Source organism: Orycteropus afer, unplaced genomic scaffold, assembly GCF_000298275.1.
Source record: "Orycteropus afer afer isolate SDZICR_OR568_19922 unplaced genomic scaffold, OryAfe1.0 scaffold00201, whole genome shotgun sequence".
Classification (NCBI taxonomy): Eukaryota; Metazoa; Chordata; class Mammalia; order Tubulidentata; family Orycteropodidae; genus Orycteropus; species Orycteropus afer.
This window is the reverse complement of record NW_006921788.1, coordinates 5,495,685-5,513,494: the sequence shown is the minus strand read 5'-3', so window position 1 is coordinate 5,513,494 and position 17,810 is coordinate 5,495,685. Positions and strand designations below refer to the sequence as shown.

The following is a 17,810-nucleotide window of genomic DNA, read 5'->3' as shown; positions in this document are numbered from 1 at the left end:
ACTGAAGCCCAGAGATGAAAAGTAATTTGCTAAAAGCCAGACATAGAACTAAGATATGGATGAGACGACATGGTGCCAAAGACCATGCTCTTACACTCTTACTTACAGAAAGCTCTCTTCACATAAGGAAAATGACCGATTCACCCTTTTTCAGTGGAGTACAGAAACATTTGCGTTTGGATTTAGATCTCCAAGTTACAGCTGCTTGATAGCAAAAAGAATGGTATGTATAGGACACTTTACTTCCACACACCAACCACAATTTCTACTAGAATTATATTAAAATATCCAAGTGGGTAAACAAACTATGTCAAACAAACTAAGCCAGTAAAACTTAAAATAAGTTTGCAGTGTTTTAGTTTTTTTTTTTTGTAATGAGGAATTGTCTAAACACACAAACTTCGGAAATTACTGAGATCAATCTAAAAAGAAGTATGTTGATTTCAAATGATTCATTTGGGAGCAACTTCAAATTCATTTAAAAAACAACAAAAGAAGAAGAGCCTACTTGGTAAAAAGTTCTGTATGTGAATTATGAAAGGCCTCTGGAATGACATATCCACTGATGTATGTGGAGACGCCAGAGGACTGTAATAAACAAAAACTGGCTGGAACAATAGGAAAGGTTACTCACAGATAATGTAAATATTAATGTTTATGACATTTAAATAATTTAATACTAGACTGGAAAATGGAGCAAAAACACAGTGTAGGTCAACATTATACACAATTATAATAAACAGTATTCCCATTGCCAATGAGTTGATTCTGACTCATAGAGACCCTATAAGACAGAGCAGAACTGCCCCACAGGGTTTCCAAGGCTGTAATCTTTACAGAAGCAGACTGGCACATCTTTCTCCTGTGGAGCGGCTGATGGGTTCAAGCCACATACCGTCTGGTTAGGAGCTGAGTGTTTTAACCACAGCACCATCAGGGCTCCTCACAGACAATATTAGTCACTGAGCACCAACCATGTGGCAGGGACTATGCTCAAGATTTTACATATATAAAATCTCATTTAATTTTGGAAAGCATGTATTATTTTTCCAGAAAAACAGGTGCTAAAAGATGTTAAGTAACTTGCAGTAGGTTGCACAGACAGTGAGTGGGAAGGCTACAATGGGTTTGTCCTTCTGTCCCCAACCCATGAGAAGTAGACATGTGGCACTGTAAAGGTTCCACACCACCATCCATAGCTCAGCTCTGTGCACATTCCTAAAGAAAAGATTTTGATCTCAATAAAGTGTATTTATGTGGGTTAGTAATGGAGTCTTTTCTTTTGGAGGACCTGTTTGAAAAACAAAAACATTTTAAATTACTGTAATTTCTCAATCTAAATTAGCATTTCAGTTATCAAAGAGGTCTACTGATCATTCTTGTCAAGGCAGATAAATGACTAGAGGGGCAGAAGGAGGGAAGGGGGTTCTATACGTGAAAAACCAAAGAGGTGGAATTTCAACTCATATGGTGACTATGCAGCAAAATAAGTAAGAATAAGAAATGAGGGTGATGCTACTTCTCTGACATTTGCTTATTTACCCCAAATTCAATGTCTTATTGCCCTTTTTTCTTTCAAATAAAAACAAAATTTTCAGGTGAACCTCTGGAACCTAAAAGCCAAATCCACTGCTGTTGAGTTGATTCTGGTTCATTGCAACCCTTTAAAGATGGAGTAGAACTGACCCATTAAGGGTCAGTTTCCAAGGCTTAAATCTTTACAGATACAGATTGTGATCAATTTCTCCCACAGAGCAGCTGGTGGGTTTGAACCGCTGACCTTTTGGTGAGAAGCTGACTGCTTTACCCACGTCACCAGAGCTCCCTACCTATAGATATGTGTGTATATATTAATGTGAAAATTCAAATTTAAGTACTAAGACTGGGAATCAGAAGTGTTCTTAATTTCACTTCTGCAGTTTTTCTTAAGTAAACCTCTTCAACATAGGCTGATTAGAAAATAGTTTTAAACTGTTTTTAGTAACTTTAAAATTTTTTAGCATAAAATAATTTTGAACCTACAGAACAGTTGCAAAAAATAATAACAAGTTCCAATATATGCTTCACCAGCTTTCCTTAAAGCTAACATCTTATACAAGCATACTACAATGATCAAAGCCAGTATATTAAAACTGATACAATACTACTAAGTTAAAAACCTTGATTGAATTTTACCATAATAATGATAGTTGGAATGTATGCCATTTTTAAATATCACAGTCTGTTCCTCATTTAATGATATTTTCAGTCTCCATTAGGATATTATGATAAAGTCTGAGCATTTAGTCCTATCAACACAGAAACAATCAGCTTGTTCTTCACTAATTGCCCAAGGCCTATCAGAGGAAAAAGAGTGCAAAGCAGTCATCAAGCTCCCCTAGCTCTTCCAGTTCTATCTAGTTGTACGAGTACTCACAAGATCAAAAGCAAACACCAGCACAATATTATGAAATGACTAGGAATCTAAGCCTAGACCAGGTGTCTTCTATTAAAGGGAGAATGATGAAAAAGTTTTGCTTTTCACTTCAAAAGATCCACCCAAACATGCACTAACTGTCTTAAATAACAAATAGAAAATAAGTGCTCTGGTTTCAGTACACAAAAATTTATACACTCTAGAACATCTTCGGCTATTCTATTTAATTTTGCAAGATTATGAAATGTTACCACACACTTTTTAGGTACAATGACAAACATGTATGCAGAATCATTTATTCAATTCCAAATTAATAACATTAAAAACAAACAAACTAACAAAAAAACCAAACACACTGCCATCGACTCCATTCCAACTCAGAACAACCCCTCCTCGGGTCAATATCTTCAGCCAAAACAAGGCTAGGAGCTGACTGTGGATCAGACCATCAACTGCTCATATGCAAGTTCTAGTTGATGCCGAAGACCATTAAAACAAGTCCATGAGAGCCAAAATATGACCTTGATGATATCCCACCTGAATTCAGAGACAATCTGAAGAACAGAATTGACACATTTAATACCAATGACCAAAAACCAGACAAGTTATGGGATGACATCAAGAACATCATCCATGAAGAAAGCAAAAGGTCATTAAAAAGATAGGAAAGGAAGAAAAGACCAAAATGGATATCAGAAGAGACTCTGAAACTTGCCACCCACACCTCAGTAATCCAAGGAGGGGTCGCTATGAGTCAGATCTGACTCCATGCCAATGAGTACTGAATGAAGCATAGCTAGAGCAAATGGAAGAAATTACAAGATAAAAGAGCTGAATACATTTCAAAGAGCAGCTCAAGAAGACAAAGTCAATTATTAAAATGAAATGAGCAAAAGACCTGGAGTTAGAAAAGCAACAGGGAAGAACACGCTCGACATTTCTCCAGAACTGAAGAAAAAATTCAAGCCTCAACTTGCAATACTGAAGGATTCTAAGGGCAAAATATTGAATGATGCAGGAAGCATCACAACAAGATGGAAGAAATACACAGAGTCACTGTACCAAAAGAACAGGTTGATGTTCATCCATTTCAGGAGATGGCATATGATCAAGAACCAACGGTATCAAAGGAAGAAGTTGAAGCTGCACTGAAGGAAGTAGCAAAGAACAAGTCTCCAGGAATTGACAGAACACCCATTGTGACATTTCAACAAATGGATGTTACGCTGGAGGCACTCACTTGACTATGCCAAGATATTTGGAAGACAGCAACTGGCCAAGTGACCGGAAAAGATCTATATCTGTATCCATTTCAAAGAAAGGTGATCCCACAGAATGTGGGAATTATCAAACATTATCATTAATATCACACGCAAGTAAAATCTTGCTGAAGATAATTAAAAAATGGTTGCAGCAGTATATTGACAGGGAACTTCCAGAAATGCAAGCTGATTCAGAAGAGGACATGGAATGAGGGATATCATTACTGATGTCAGATGGATCTTGCTGAAAGCAAAGAATACCAGAAAGATGATTACTTGTGTTTTATTGACTATGCAATAGCATTCGATTGTGTGGATCATAACAAATTATGGATAACATTGAGAAGAAAGGGAGAACACTTAATTGTGCTCATGAGGAACCTGTTCTGGTCAAACACAAGGGGATACTGCATGGTTTAAAATCAGGAAGGGAGTGTGTCAGGGTTGTATCCTTTCCCCACACTTATTCAATCTGTATGCTGAGCAAATAATCCGAGAAGTTGGACTATATGAAGAAGAGGATGGCATCAGGATTGGAGGAAGACTCATTAACCACCTGTGCTATGCAGACTGGACAACTTTACTTGCTGAAAGTAAGGATGACTTGAAACACTTATTGGTGAAGATTAAAGACAACACTCTACATTTGGATTACATCTCAAAATAAAGAATAAATTCTCACAACTGGACCAATAAGCAGCAAGCATCACTATAAATGGAGAAAAGACTGAGATTGTCCAACATTTCACATTACTTGGTTTCACAATCAACACCAATGGAAGCACCAGTCAAGACATCAGAAAACTTACTGTAGTGGGCAAATCTGTTGCAAAAGACCTATTTAAAGTGCTGAAGAGCAAAGGTGTCTCTTTTAAGACTAAGGTGCACCTAACCCAAGCCATGGTGTTTTCAATCACTTCATATGCATGTGAAAGCTGGATGATGAATAAGGAAGACAGAAGAGGAGTTGATGCTTTTGAGCTGTAGTGTTGGCGAAGAATACTGAAGGTACCATGGACTGCCAGAAGAACTAACAAAGCCATCCTGGAAGAAGTACAGCAGGAATGCTCCTTGGAAGCGAGACTGGCCAGACTTAATCTCACCTACTTTGGTCATGTTGTCAGAAGGAAAAATTCCCTGGAGAAGGATATGATGTTTGATAAAGTGGAGGGTCAACAGACAAGGGGAAGGCCACCAACGAGATGGAATGACACAGTGGCTGCAATGATAGGCTCAGGTATAGCAAGGATTATGAGGCCGGAACAGGACCAGGCAGTGTTTCTTTCATTCTGTTGGACATGGGGTCACTATGAGTCAGAGCCAACTCAACAGCATCAAAGCACTGTACTTCCACATTAAGATGTTAAAAACACATTATTAGGCCACCTAAGATATAACAGGGAGCTCTGGTGGTATAGTGCTAAGGCATTTGACTGCTAACCAGAAGGCTGTGGTTCAAACCCACCAGCCACTCCTCGGAAGGAAGACTGGGCAATTTACTTCTATAGAGATACCGCCTTGGAAACCTAGGGAGGGGTTGCTATGAGTCGGAACTGACTTGATAGCAATGACTTTGTTTTTTTGGTTTAAGATGTAACAATTAGTCTCTTTCCATCTGGAACAAAATAGAGTGAGGAAAACCAAAGATTCAAGGACATAATTAGTCCAAAGGACCTATAACTCACATGATTCACAGCTTCCTCTAGCACAACACCAAAAGAACTAGACAGTGCACAGCCACCATTATTAACTTCTCTAAGAAGTAACACAATAGAAGAGTCTGGTTAGACAGGGAGAAAAATGTAGAACAAAAATCAAATTCATAAAAAAGATCAGACTTACTGGTCAGATGGAGACTAAAGAATCCCCCAAGACTACTGCCTTAAGACACCCTCCTAACTCAGAATTGGACCCACTTCCAGAGTCACCTTTCAGCAAAATAACAGACTGACTGATATAATAAATATCAACACCTATGAGAATGTGCTACTTAGTCTATCAACTATATAAGACAAAAGGGTAACATCTGCCCAAAAGCAAAGATGAGAAGGGAGGGAGAGGCAGAGTAAATTGAATAACTGCAAATGGAAATAGGGAGAGTGCTGACACATTATATAAACTGTAACCAATGTCATAGAACAATTAGTGAATGAACTGTTGAATGGGAAAATAATTCGCTATTTAAACTTCAATATTAAAAAACTTAACTTTAAAATATTAAAAAAAAAATCCAAAAACACGTTATTATCAGAAAAGATGTTCAACACTGCTAGACGTGAGGGAAATGCAAATTAAACCTACAATGAGATACCAGTACAGACCTATTAGAATGGCTAAAACAATAACCTGTTTTATAATGATGTGGATAAAGAGCTACTGCAACTCTCACACAATGCTGGTGGGAATTAAAATGGTGCAGCCACTGGGAAACACTATAGAAGTTTCTTATAAAATTATGTACACTTATTATCTTACTCCATGATCCCACTCCTAGGTACTTACCCAAGAGAAATAAAAATATATGTCCATACCAATATGTAAATTCAAGTATTTATAATAGCTTTATTCATAATCACTAAAAACTGTTTCAACCCAAATTATCTATCAACTAGTGCATGCATAAATGAATTGTGGTACATTACAACAATGGAATACTACTCGGTGACAAAAAATAACACACTACAGGTACAGGCAACAACATAAATCACAAAAGCATCATTCATATTAAGTGAAAAAAATCCAGGCACAAAATGCTATATAGTATATGATTCTGTTTATATGATATGCAGGAAAAGGAAAATCTGGAGAGACAGAAATCAGATCACTGGTTTCCAGGGACTAGAGCTGGGGGGAAATATTCACATTTTGATATGGTAGTGGTTATAAACATTTTAACTCACAGAAATGTGTACTTATAAAGGGTGAATTTTATGAAGGATGTATGTATATTATTCCTCAATAAACTTGACTTAAAAAAAGTATCATCTTAAACCTTTACTCAAAGAAAAATATTAAGGCATAGCACTGTTATCTATGAGTATTCTGAAAAATTCTAGATGTGTTTTAACTAGCTAGAATTGTACAAATGTCTTTAAAATTGAAGAGAAATAATCCTCATGGTCTTTCCCCCTTTGGGCCTCCCAACATTCCTATGCTGAGTACAGGAAAGGCTTTTAGGGAGTGAGCAAAATTTGTGTGAATGCTGGTCATTGAGACGCTAATAAAGTGAGTCTTGTTTGCTGGACAGCTGTTGGCTTCATTGTTCTTTTGTCACACAAAAAAAGGAGTTTTTATGCTAATGAATGTGGTCTTCTCACTGGCTAGCTGTTACATCATGCCTCAAAACACTGCCTGAGAAATCCATGCTCAACACGCAGTATGCAGAAAGGAATAAAAACAAGACAAGCAAAACAACAACAGGCAAAAATAAAATAAATAATATTAAATGAGCAGTACCACTCCTAAAAATTAGGGAAACTATCACTTATAAGTCTTGTATTTCTCAATAGTTAATATTCTGGAGTTTTTTTATTTTTTAAAAGAGTAATATTTTTTCCTTTTATTATCCTTTAGAATATAAGTTCAAGAAAATCGGTTTTAAGAGTCCAAATAATTATGATATTCTTCAGAAGGTATTTTGTATGAGCACTCTGTGCTCATAATCTCAATCTAACTCCATAGATTCCAGGGAGTAATTTCTTTATTCTTGTATTATCAAGTGCCTACCTAGATACTTTGCCATTTTACAGTTTGATCATTTATCAATTTTATTCACTTGAAAAATGGCTTTAAAACATTTCTTGACCATTATCCACAGTTCACACAGCAACCCAACAGAGACATCACAAAATCAAACTCAGTGCCATCGAGTTGGCCCTGACTCATAGCGACCCCTCCTTGGGTTTCCAAGGTGGTATTAGTACGGAAGCAGATTGCCCAACCTTCCTTCCAAGGAGTGGCTAGTGGGTTTAAACCGCCAGCCTTCTGGTTAGCAGTCATTGCCTTAGGTACTATGCTACATGTTATGTGTGTGCGCATACCACTATATACGTAACACTGAAGTTTAAAAATATAATACTTTTCCTTACCACAAGAGAGACTCTCTAATATTTTCTTTTTTATCCCAGTCATTAAGATGCTGATTTAAAAAAAAAAAAAAAAAAAAATCCATTGCTTTCTAGTCAATTCCAACTCACCGTGGCTATAGAACAGAATAGAACTGCCCTCAGAAGGAAGATGGGGCAATCAGCTTCTGTAGAGATACTGCCTCAGAAACCCAAGGAGGGGTTGCTATGAGTCGGGCCTGACTCGATGGCACATAACAACAACATTGGGTTTCTAAAGCTGTAATCTTTACAGAAGCAGATTGCCACATCGTCTTTCATACAGCAGACTGTGGGTTTGAATTGCTGATCTTTCAAGTTAGCCACTGTGGTAGTTAAGTTTGTGTGTCAACTGGGCTAGGCCTGGATAAGTACCTGGGAAGCTGGTAATCAACTCCAAGGTGGAATCTACTCTGAGCAGCTGAGTAGCTGCCTTAGTGATGTAGTCTGCTTCCTGTATATAAGGAGAAGGCTTGGGGAACAGTCTCTAGCTTATGGCATGCTTGGACCCTACATGTAGCTGTGTCGTTGTTCAGCAGCGTGCCATGCTCTGCCAACCCCAGGACTTACAACAGACTTGAATTAATGGCCTGCTGTGTGGTTTGGTAACATCGGGACTGTGCCATTTTATTTGTCAACCTTGGGCCTTCTTAGCCTCAGCAGCCAGTAGCTGCCTGAGTGAAGAGATGCCTCTACCTTCAGTGGGCTGGGACCAAGAGGCAGAGCTGAAGCCCAAGGTTGAGGGGCTTTCACCGCGCCCCACCCCCCCGAGCCTGGCACTTTGAACTTGGACTTAAAGCCTCCGAACTATGAGAGAATAAACTCCTGTTTGTTAAGGCCATCCCACTTGTGGTGTATTTCTTGTCAGAGTGGCACTAGGTAACCAGAACAACCACTGAGTGCTTTAACCACCATGCCATCAGGGCTCCTTGATGCTAACAACAACAACAAAAAAAACGAAACTCACTGTTGTCGAGTTGGATCCGACTCATAGCAACCTTTCCTTGGGTTTCCGAGGCAGTATCTCTATGGAAGTAGATTGCCCAGTCTTCCTTCTAATGAGTGGCTGGTGGATTTGAACTGCCAGCCTTCTGGTTAACAGTCAAATGCCTTAGGCACTACACCACCAGAACAAAGGCTCACATAATTCATATTATGACCCATAGTTTTTCAAATCACTGCACCAAAAAATGAAAACCACTCCAATGTCTCTGTGTGGCTTGAACAAAGGATTTAAAAAATATATTTTCTTTTAGACAGATGAGTGACTTTCCTCAAGGCTGACCACACTCAGCTCTTACTCAATGGGTGCTCTGAGGACTGGTGGTTGTTTGCAACAGAGATGGCAGGAACCTACCAAGCACTGTGCCCTGATGCTCCCACTCCTGCTTCCCTAAGATGTGGGTGTGTGAAGGCCTGGGCTTTCTCTGCCTACAAACACAGCTTTGCTTTCTATCTAGCCTTTTCCCTTTACCCTCAATGTCATTCCTTAACCTCTCCACAGAAAACAGGAGCAAAGTGAAAGAAAATTCAACAGGATGGGGAAAGAGTGGCAATACAGGAGAAAGCAAAGCTTTTTTAATAATGGTGGATTTAAGTTACACGTACTATGCTTATTCCCCAGTACCACAGAAACCTGAACAAGTTTAATAAAAGGCTGAATTGTCATGTAATTTGCATGCAAAAAACATTTTCAAGTGTTAAAAATTTTGAGTTTTAAAACTGCCAATCAGTATTATATTGTACTATTATTTCATACTGAAACTGTAGGTATTTGTGGTAACTAAAAGAAGTTTTAGGAGCTCTGGTAGCATAGTGCCTAAGGCACTTGACTGCTAACCAGAAGGCTGGCGGTTCAAACCCACCAGCCACTCCTCGGAAGGAAGATTGGGCAATCCTACTTCTGTAGTGATACTGCCTCGGAAACCCAAGGAGGGGTCGCTATGAGTCGGGGGCGACTCGACGGCAAATAACAACAACAACAACAAAAGAAGTTTTAATGAAGAATTAAAAACTTACTTTTAAGGATTCCCACAAAGGAAACTGGACCAAGGAGAATGGAATCTGAAGAGAGAAAATAAATGAGTAAATGAGATGGGAATGATAAAGAGCTTTTCTAGTATTAATAAATGAATCTGTAGTATTATTTAGAAACAGTACTTCACTTTAAGTATATAAGAAGCTAATATTAATCAAATTTGTAGGAACAGTGTACCCAATGTTTTAAAAAAAGTTAAACTATAACTGCCTGTAGAGTCCTACTAACTTTTGCAGTCCAAGGGACATCAAATGATGTTGTAAATCGCTTAAGAAATGGGAAAAATTAGAATACTATAAGGAGAGTCTGGCTACTGAAATGACAAATATTTTCCATCATAAGCAATGGAATTCCTGTTATTCCTGTTATGTGTCCTCAAGATGGTTCCAGTTGTCCTCAGGTTGATTTACAGTGACACTAAGTGCAACAGAACAAAACACTGCCTGGCCTGTGCCATCGTCACAATCATTGCTATGCCTGAACCCACTGTTGCAGCCACTGTGTCTATTCATCTTATTGAGGGTCTTCCTTTTTTTTCGTTGACTCTCTACTTTACCAAAGAAATCCCTGGATGGTGCAGATGGTCAAATGCTCAACTACCAGCTGAGAGATTGGTGGGTCAAACCCTTGGAAAATAGGCCTAGCAATCTGCTTCCGGAATGTCATAGCCTTGAAAACCCTATGGAGAAGCTCTAGTGTGCACACACATGGGGCTGTCATGAGTCAAAATTGACTCAATGTCAACCAAAAACCACAATCATATACAATAAAGACTAAAGACTTAACATTTTGCTGCTTGAGGGCTAGAACTATCCCCTCCTTAGCAGTCAAAGTGTTGAAATGTAAAAGAGAAACAGGGAGGGGAGTAAGATGGAATGAGTGGGTGGGATGGAGGAGATAAAAGGGGAGAAAGAAGAAGGAAAGAGAAACAGGGAGAGAGAATGTAAGGGAGAAAAGGAGTGTGTGGGGAGTTGAAGGGATGGAGGAAAAAGGAAGTGAAAAGGAAAAGTGAGAGAGAAGATGAGAGAAGGGGGAGAAAAGGCAGGAGAAAGAGAAGGGGAGAGAAAAAGAAGAAGACAGAGGCAGAGGAGGTCAGAGATAAAAAGGAGGTGAGGGAAAGGGGAAAGAATAGGAGGACAAAGGAAAAAAGAAGGAGGGAGGAGCTGACAAGAGAGGAGATGTGTGTGGGGGAGACAACAGAAAACTGTTAGAGTCACTTGCAAGAATCAGCTGAAGCAGAACCAGAGGGTGCTTGGCTACCTCTGTCAACCATTTGGAAAGGGGTCAGTACGGGAGACACTTGATAGAGTGGGAGAACAATGTGAAATAAAAGTCAAAATCATAAAAAAGACCAGGCTTCTTAGTTTGATATAGCCTGGTGAAACCCCCAACACTATGGCCCCTAGTCACCCTTCAGGACTGAAACTGAATTCACTCCTGTGGCTTCCAGCCTAACAACAGACAGGCATATAGGGTGAACATTTATACCAGGTAGGTACACTCCTTACAACAATCAATCATGGGAGATCAGAAGGACAGTATTTGCACAGGGAGACAGCTCAGGGTGCAGGGATACACAGGAAAGAAAGACACAGAGAAGAGGTAACTACAGGGAGGAAGTGGGAAGAGAGCTGTTATATTGTGGGGACTGTAGCCAATGTCATGAAACAAACTGCATATGAACTGTTGTATGGAAAATCAATTTGTTTTGTAAACTTTCACCCAAATTTAAAATAATAATTTTAAATAAGACAAACAAACAAACAAAAAATCCAAGGAACTATCACAGATTGGAAAAAACTAGGGAGACATGATGACTAAATGCAATGGAAGACGCTGGATTGGATCCTATGAGAGAAAAAGCACATGAGTGGGAAAACTATAGCATAAAATGCAAATATTCAAATAAGGATTTCTGCCAAGGTAATAGGATTGTACCAATGCTAATTTCCTGGTTTTGATTACTGTATATGGTTATATAAGATGATAACATTAAGGGATGCTGGGTGAAGGGCATTCCTGAACTTGTACTACTTTTGTAACATTTCTGGAGTTTAAAATTATTTCAAAATAAAGAATTAAAAGTATTGGTAGACTTCCAGTAAGATGGTAGAATAGGCAGACAAACTACATATACCCTCTTCAACAAACAAAAAAGAAAGAAATTAACAGAAATATAGAGGATAATCCTGGAGCCCTGGGGTTTGAAAGGAAGTATACAGAAGTGGATAAGGCACCAACCAGTGGAAGAACCAGAAAGAAAACAGGATCTCAGAATGGGTCCCACTTGCTAAGGATGGCAGGGACATATAGGAGGCTGACAATGGGAAAGGAGACAGGTGGTGAGTGTTTAAGTGTTGCCAGTTAGCTAAAAGAAGAGCATAGTACCTTGCTTACTTAGGTAACATCCAAACAAAACAAAGAAAATGAAAATCTTGGGCAAATCACTCCAACATACAATCATCAATTTAAAAAGAACACAAAAAGTCCATGTCTGGGAGACAACAGAGCATCACAGTCCACATAAAGAAGCAAGATATAGCTATAGAAACAACAGATCAGCACCCAGACTCAGAACACATCCTGAAAGCAGCAGCAGCATTGGAACTCCCTGAGAAGGACTTAAAAAGAATAATATTTAGGTACTTTAAATGGATTGAGAGACAGATCAAGGAAAACACTGACAAAATTGACAAAAACAGAGAAAAATCCCTAGAACAGTTTTGAAAGACAATTGTTGTTGTTGTCGTTATGTGCCGTCGAGTCGGCCCCGACTCATAGCGACCCCTCCTTGGGTTTCCGAGGCAGTATCACTACGGAAGTAGGATTGCCCAACCTTCCTTCCGAGGAGTGGCTGGTGGGTTTGAACTGCCAGCCTTCTGGTTAGCAGTCAAGTGCTTTAGCCACTATGCGACAATACAAGAACAAAATGACAAATAAATACATTTTTTATTTAATACATTTTTACTTAATACATTTAAAAACACTGAAATACTGCAAAGCATCTTCTCAGATCACAACACTGTAAAATTAAAAATCAACAATAGGAAGATCAACAGAAAAAGAGCAAACACATGGAAACTGAGTAACACCCTCCTTGAAAATGACTGGTAATAGAAGAAACAAAAAACGACACAAAATCTACAGATAGAAATCTAGAAGATTAATACTAACTTGTTAGAAATAGGTAACACACTGAATGGGCAAAGGAGTAGGACTGAATCAATGGAAGACAGAATTGGTGACACTGAAGACAAATACCTCAATACTTATTTGGAAAGGGATCAGTGAGAAAAAAGATCAAAACAAAATGAAGAAACCCTAAGGTTCATATATGATACCATCAAAATGAATAACCTATATGTAATTGAACCCCAGAACAGCAAGAGACAAATAAAACCATGGAGAAAACTGTTGAAGATTTGTTGGAAGAGAATTTCCCTGGTATGATGAAAGATGAGAATATACCCATTCAGTAAGTTCAATGAACCCCAACCAAAGAGGAAAGACTCCAAAAGAAAATCACCAACACAAATCATCATCAAACTCACCAAAACCAAAGACAAAGAAAGAATCCTGAAAGCAGCAGGAAAAAAAACTTACTTACAAAGGGCAACCCAGTAAGATTAAGCTCTGATTTCTCAGCAGAAACCATGTAAGTGAGAAGGCAATGAGATGGTATATATTAAACCCTGAAAGGGAAAATTTTCCAACCAAGAACCATATACCACACAAAATTGTCCCTCAAATATGATGGTGAAATTAGGACATTATCACATAAGCAGAAATTAAGGGAATTTGTTGAAACCAGACCAACCTTACAAGAGATGTTAAAGGGAGTCCTTTAGATAGAGAACCAACAATAGCAAACAACAATGGATCGTTAACACACATGGATGACATAACCCAGAAACCAACCCAGTTACAGACGTATCCAAAGTAAATAAGCCTACAAGATTGTAAACAGGGAACCAGAGACATCAATTGGCAAATGAGGACAACTACAAACAAAAAAGGGGAAAAACTGTAGTTACATAACTTCTAAATGGTAGGGAAGTCAAGACAACTACAGGACAGAACGGACTGTTCTAAACTTGAGAAGAAAACTATAAATCACAGGGTAGCCACAAAGAAAAATGACAAACCTTCAAATTAAAATAAAAAAGAGGACAAGCACAAATATTTAGCAAATAGTAAAACAATAGCAATGAAGGAAATGATATCACGATTCATAAACAAAATGAGCTCAACACAGAAAATTATATGGAACAAAGAAATCACCACCACCGCACACACACACACACAAAACACACATAAAAAGTGACAGCAACAAATTCATACTTGGTGATAATTACACCAATAAGTCAATGGATTAAATGCACCCTTCAAGAGACAGAGAGTTGCAGCCTAGAAAAGAAAACATGACTCATCCATATGCTATCTACAAAAGACACAGCTTAGAGACAAAGACAAATATAGACTAAAAATCAAAAGTTGGAAAAAGAAACAGCAAATGGCAACCATTACAAAAGCAGGAGTGGCAATATTAATTTCTGATAAAACTGACATTAAGATAAAAACCTCCATAAGAGACAAGGAAGGACATTATATAATGATTTAAGGATTGATTGAACAAGAGGACCTAACAATAATAAATATCTATGCACCCAATAAAAGACCCCCAAAATACATAAACTAGATTCTAACAGAAAAGACAAATAGATGACTCCACAGTCATATCGGGAACTTTAATACACCACTTTCAATCACAGAACAACCACAAAGAAACTCAACAAAGAAAAACTAAACAATACAATCCACCAACTTGACCTTATAGACATCTACAGAGCACTTCACCCAACAACAGCACAATATACGTTCTTTTCCAGTGCACATGGAACATTCTCCATGATAGACCATATGTTAGGCCACCAAGCAAGACTTAATACATTTAAAAACACTGAAATACTGCAAAGCATCTTCTCAGATCACAATGCTGTAAAATTAGAAATGAACAATAGGAAGATCAACAGAAAAAGAGCAAACACATGGAAACTGAATAATACCCTCCTTGAAAATGACTGGTAATAGAAGAAATAAAAAATAAAATTAAAAAATCCCTTGAATCAAATGAGAATGAAAAACACAACATACCAAAATCTTTGGGATACAGAAAAAGCAGTAATCGGAGGCCAATATATCGCAATAAAAGAACACAATAAAAAAGAAGAAAGAGCCAAAAGCAACACCTTAACCCAACATCTTAAAAAATTAGAAAAAGAGTAGCAAAAAAGCCTGCAGTCAGCAGAAGAAATAATGAAGATTCAAGCAGAAATAAATGAAACAGAAGAAAGACAGTAGAAAAAAAATCAACAAAACTAGAGGTTCATTCTCTGAAAAGATACATAAAATTGACAAACTACTAGCAAATTTAACAAAGGAAAGGAGGGAGAAAATACAAATAACATGAATAAGAAATGAACTGGGTAACACCACAACAGAACCAACAGAAATTAAAAGCATAGTATGAGGATACTGTGAAGAACTACACTCCCACAAATTCTAAAATCTAGAAGAAATGGACAGATTTCTAGAAATATATCACTTACCTAACCTAACAGACGCTGAGGTAGAAAATTTAAACAGGCCGATAATAAAAGAAGAAATTGAATATGTCATAAAAAAAATTACCACCACCAACAACAAAAAAGCCCTGGCCCAGGTGGTTTCACTAGTGAATTCTACTGAAAGTTCAGAGAAGAACTGACACAAATCCTACTCAAATTATTCCAGAACACAGAAAAGGATGTATCCTCCCAAATTCAATTTATGATGCAAGCATAAACTTGATATCAAAACCAGGCAAAGACATCACAAAAAAGGAAAACTACAAGCCAATATCCCTCATGAATATAGATGCAAAAATTTTCAACAAAATACTAGCCAATATACTCCAACAAGATATATATAAAAAAATAATACATTACGACCAAGTAGGGTTCATACCAGGTATGCAAGGATGGTTCAACACTAGAAAAATCAATGTCATCCATCACATAAATAAAACAAAGAAAAAGAACCATGTGATCATTTGACTCAATACAGAAAAGGCATTTGATGAACTGCAGCACTCATTCCCAATAAAAACTCTCAGTGAAACAGGAATAAAAGGGACATTCCTCAACATAATAAAGGGCATATATGCAAAACCAACGGCCAACATTATTCTCAATGGAGAGAGACTAAAACCATTCCCCTTGTGAAAAGGAACCAGACAAGGATGCCCTCTATCACCACTTTTTTCAACATTGTACTGGAAGTCATAAATGAAAACTAAACCAAACTCACTGTTGTCAAGTTGGATCTGACTCATAGTGATCCCTCCTTGGGTTTCCAAGAACTGTCACTACAGAAATAGACTGCCCAATCTTCCTTCCGAGGAGTGGCTGGTGGGTTTGAACCGCCAGCCTTCTGGTTAACAGTCAAATGCCTTAGGCACTATACCACCAGAGCCCCCACTGGAAGTCCGAGCCAGGGCAGTAAGGCAAGAAAGGGAAATCAAAGACATCCAGATTGGTAAGGAAGATGTAAAACTTTCCGTATTTCCTGATGATATGATCCTATACACAGAAAACCCAAGACACTCAACAAAAAAACTACTGGAACTAATAGAGAGATAGCATGGTGGCAGAATACAAGATCGACACACAAAAATCATGTGGATTCTTGTACGCCAGCTAAGAGATTGCTGAAAAGCAGATAAGGAAATCAATACCATTTACAATAGCTACCAACAAAATAAAATACTTGGGAATATATGTCATTAGGGACACAAAAGACCTGTACAAAGAAAAGTACAAATAATTACTTCAAGAAACGGTAAGAGATCTACATAAATGGAAGAATATACTAGGCTTGTGGATAGAAGATTGTCTATTAGTTTGTCATACTATTATGGATTGCGTGTTGCTGTGAGGCTTGAGACTGTGCCACGCATGTTTCAAGTGCCAGCAGGGCTGCACATGGTGCACAGGTTTCAATGCAGCTTACAGACTGAGACAGACTAGGAAGAAGGAAGAGGTCACCACTTCTCAAAGAATTGGCCAGGGAAAACCTTATGAATAGCAGAGAAACAATGTCTCATACATTACTGCACAACTGTGTGAATAGCCCGGAAACATTATCTAATACAGTGCAGAGGGACAAGCCCCTTAGGTCAGAAAGCTTTCAAAATATGACTAGGAAAGAGCTGCATCATCAGAGTAGAACAAACCTTACTGATATGGATAGAGTAAAGCTTTCGAGACCTCCATTTGCTGACGTGGCAAATTTGACCCTAAATTTTCCTTGATGAACTGAATAGTTTTATGTTTCACATTTAAGTCTTTGGTCCATCTGAAGTTTGTTTTTGTGCATGGTGTGAGGTACATCTTGTTTCATTTTTCTGCAAATGGATCTCCAGTTTTGCCAGCACCATTTATTAAACAAACATTCTCTTCCCCATTTAATGGATTTTGAGCCATTGTCAAAGATCAGCTGACTATAGTTCGATGGATCTATTTCTGGGTTCGCAATTCTATTCCGTTGGTCTACGTATCTGTCATTAAACCAATACCAAGCAGTTGTGAACTACTGTGGCTGTATAGTTGGTTTTGAGATCCGGCAGTGTGAGACCTCCTACTTTGCTTTTCTTCTTCAATAGTGCTTTGTTTATCTGAGGTCTCTTTCCTTTCCATATAAACTTAGTGATTGGTTTTTCTACATCCCTAAAGACTGTTGATGAGATCTGGATTGGGATTGCATTGAATGTATAGATTGCTTTGGGTAGAATTGACATTTTTACAATGTTCAATCTTCCTATCCATGAGCATGTGATGTTCTTCCATTTATGTAGACCTCTTATGGTTTCTTGCAGTAGTTTTTTATAGTTTTTTTTTTTTTTTTTGTAGAGGTCTTTTGTGTCTCTGGTAAGATTTATTCCCAAGTATTTT

The 17,810-nt window shown here is 38.0% G+C and overlaps 1 protein-coding gene across 1 annotated transcript in view; it reads right to left on the bottom strand.

The window, feature by feature from the left end:
• SLC25A26 (solute carrier family 25 member 26) overlaps positions 1-17,810 on the bottom strand; it is a gene marked incomplete at its 5' end in the record, with an annotated part of 234,745 nt that overhangs the window by 18,728 nt on the left and 198,207 nt on the right. The window contains one exon of the mRNA XM_007948091.1: positions 9,801-9,845. Within this exon, the coding sequence (XP_007946282.1) occupies positions 9,801-9,845 (45 nt within the window). The remainder of the gene's footprint in view (positions 1-9,800; positions 9,846-17,810) is intronic.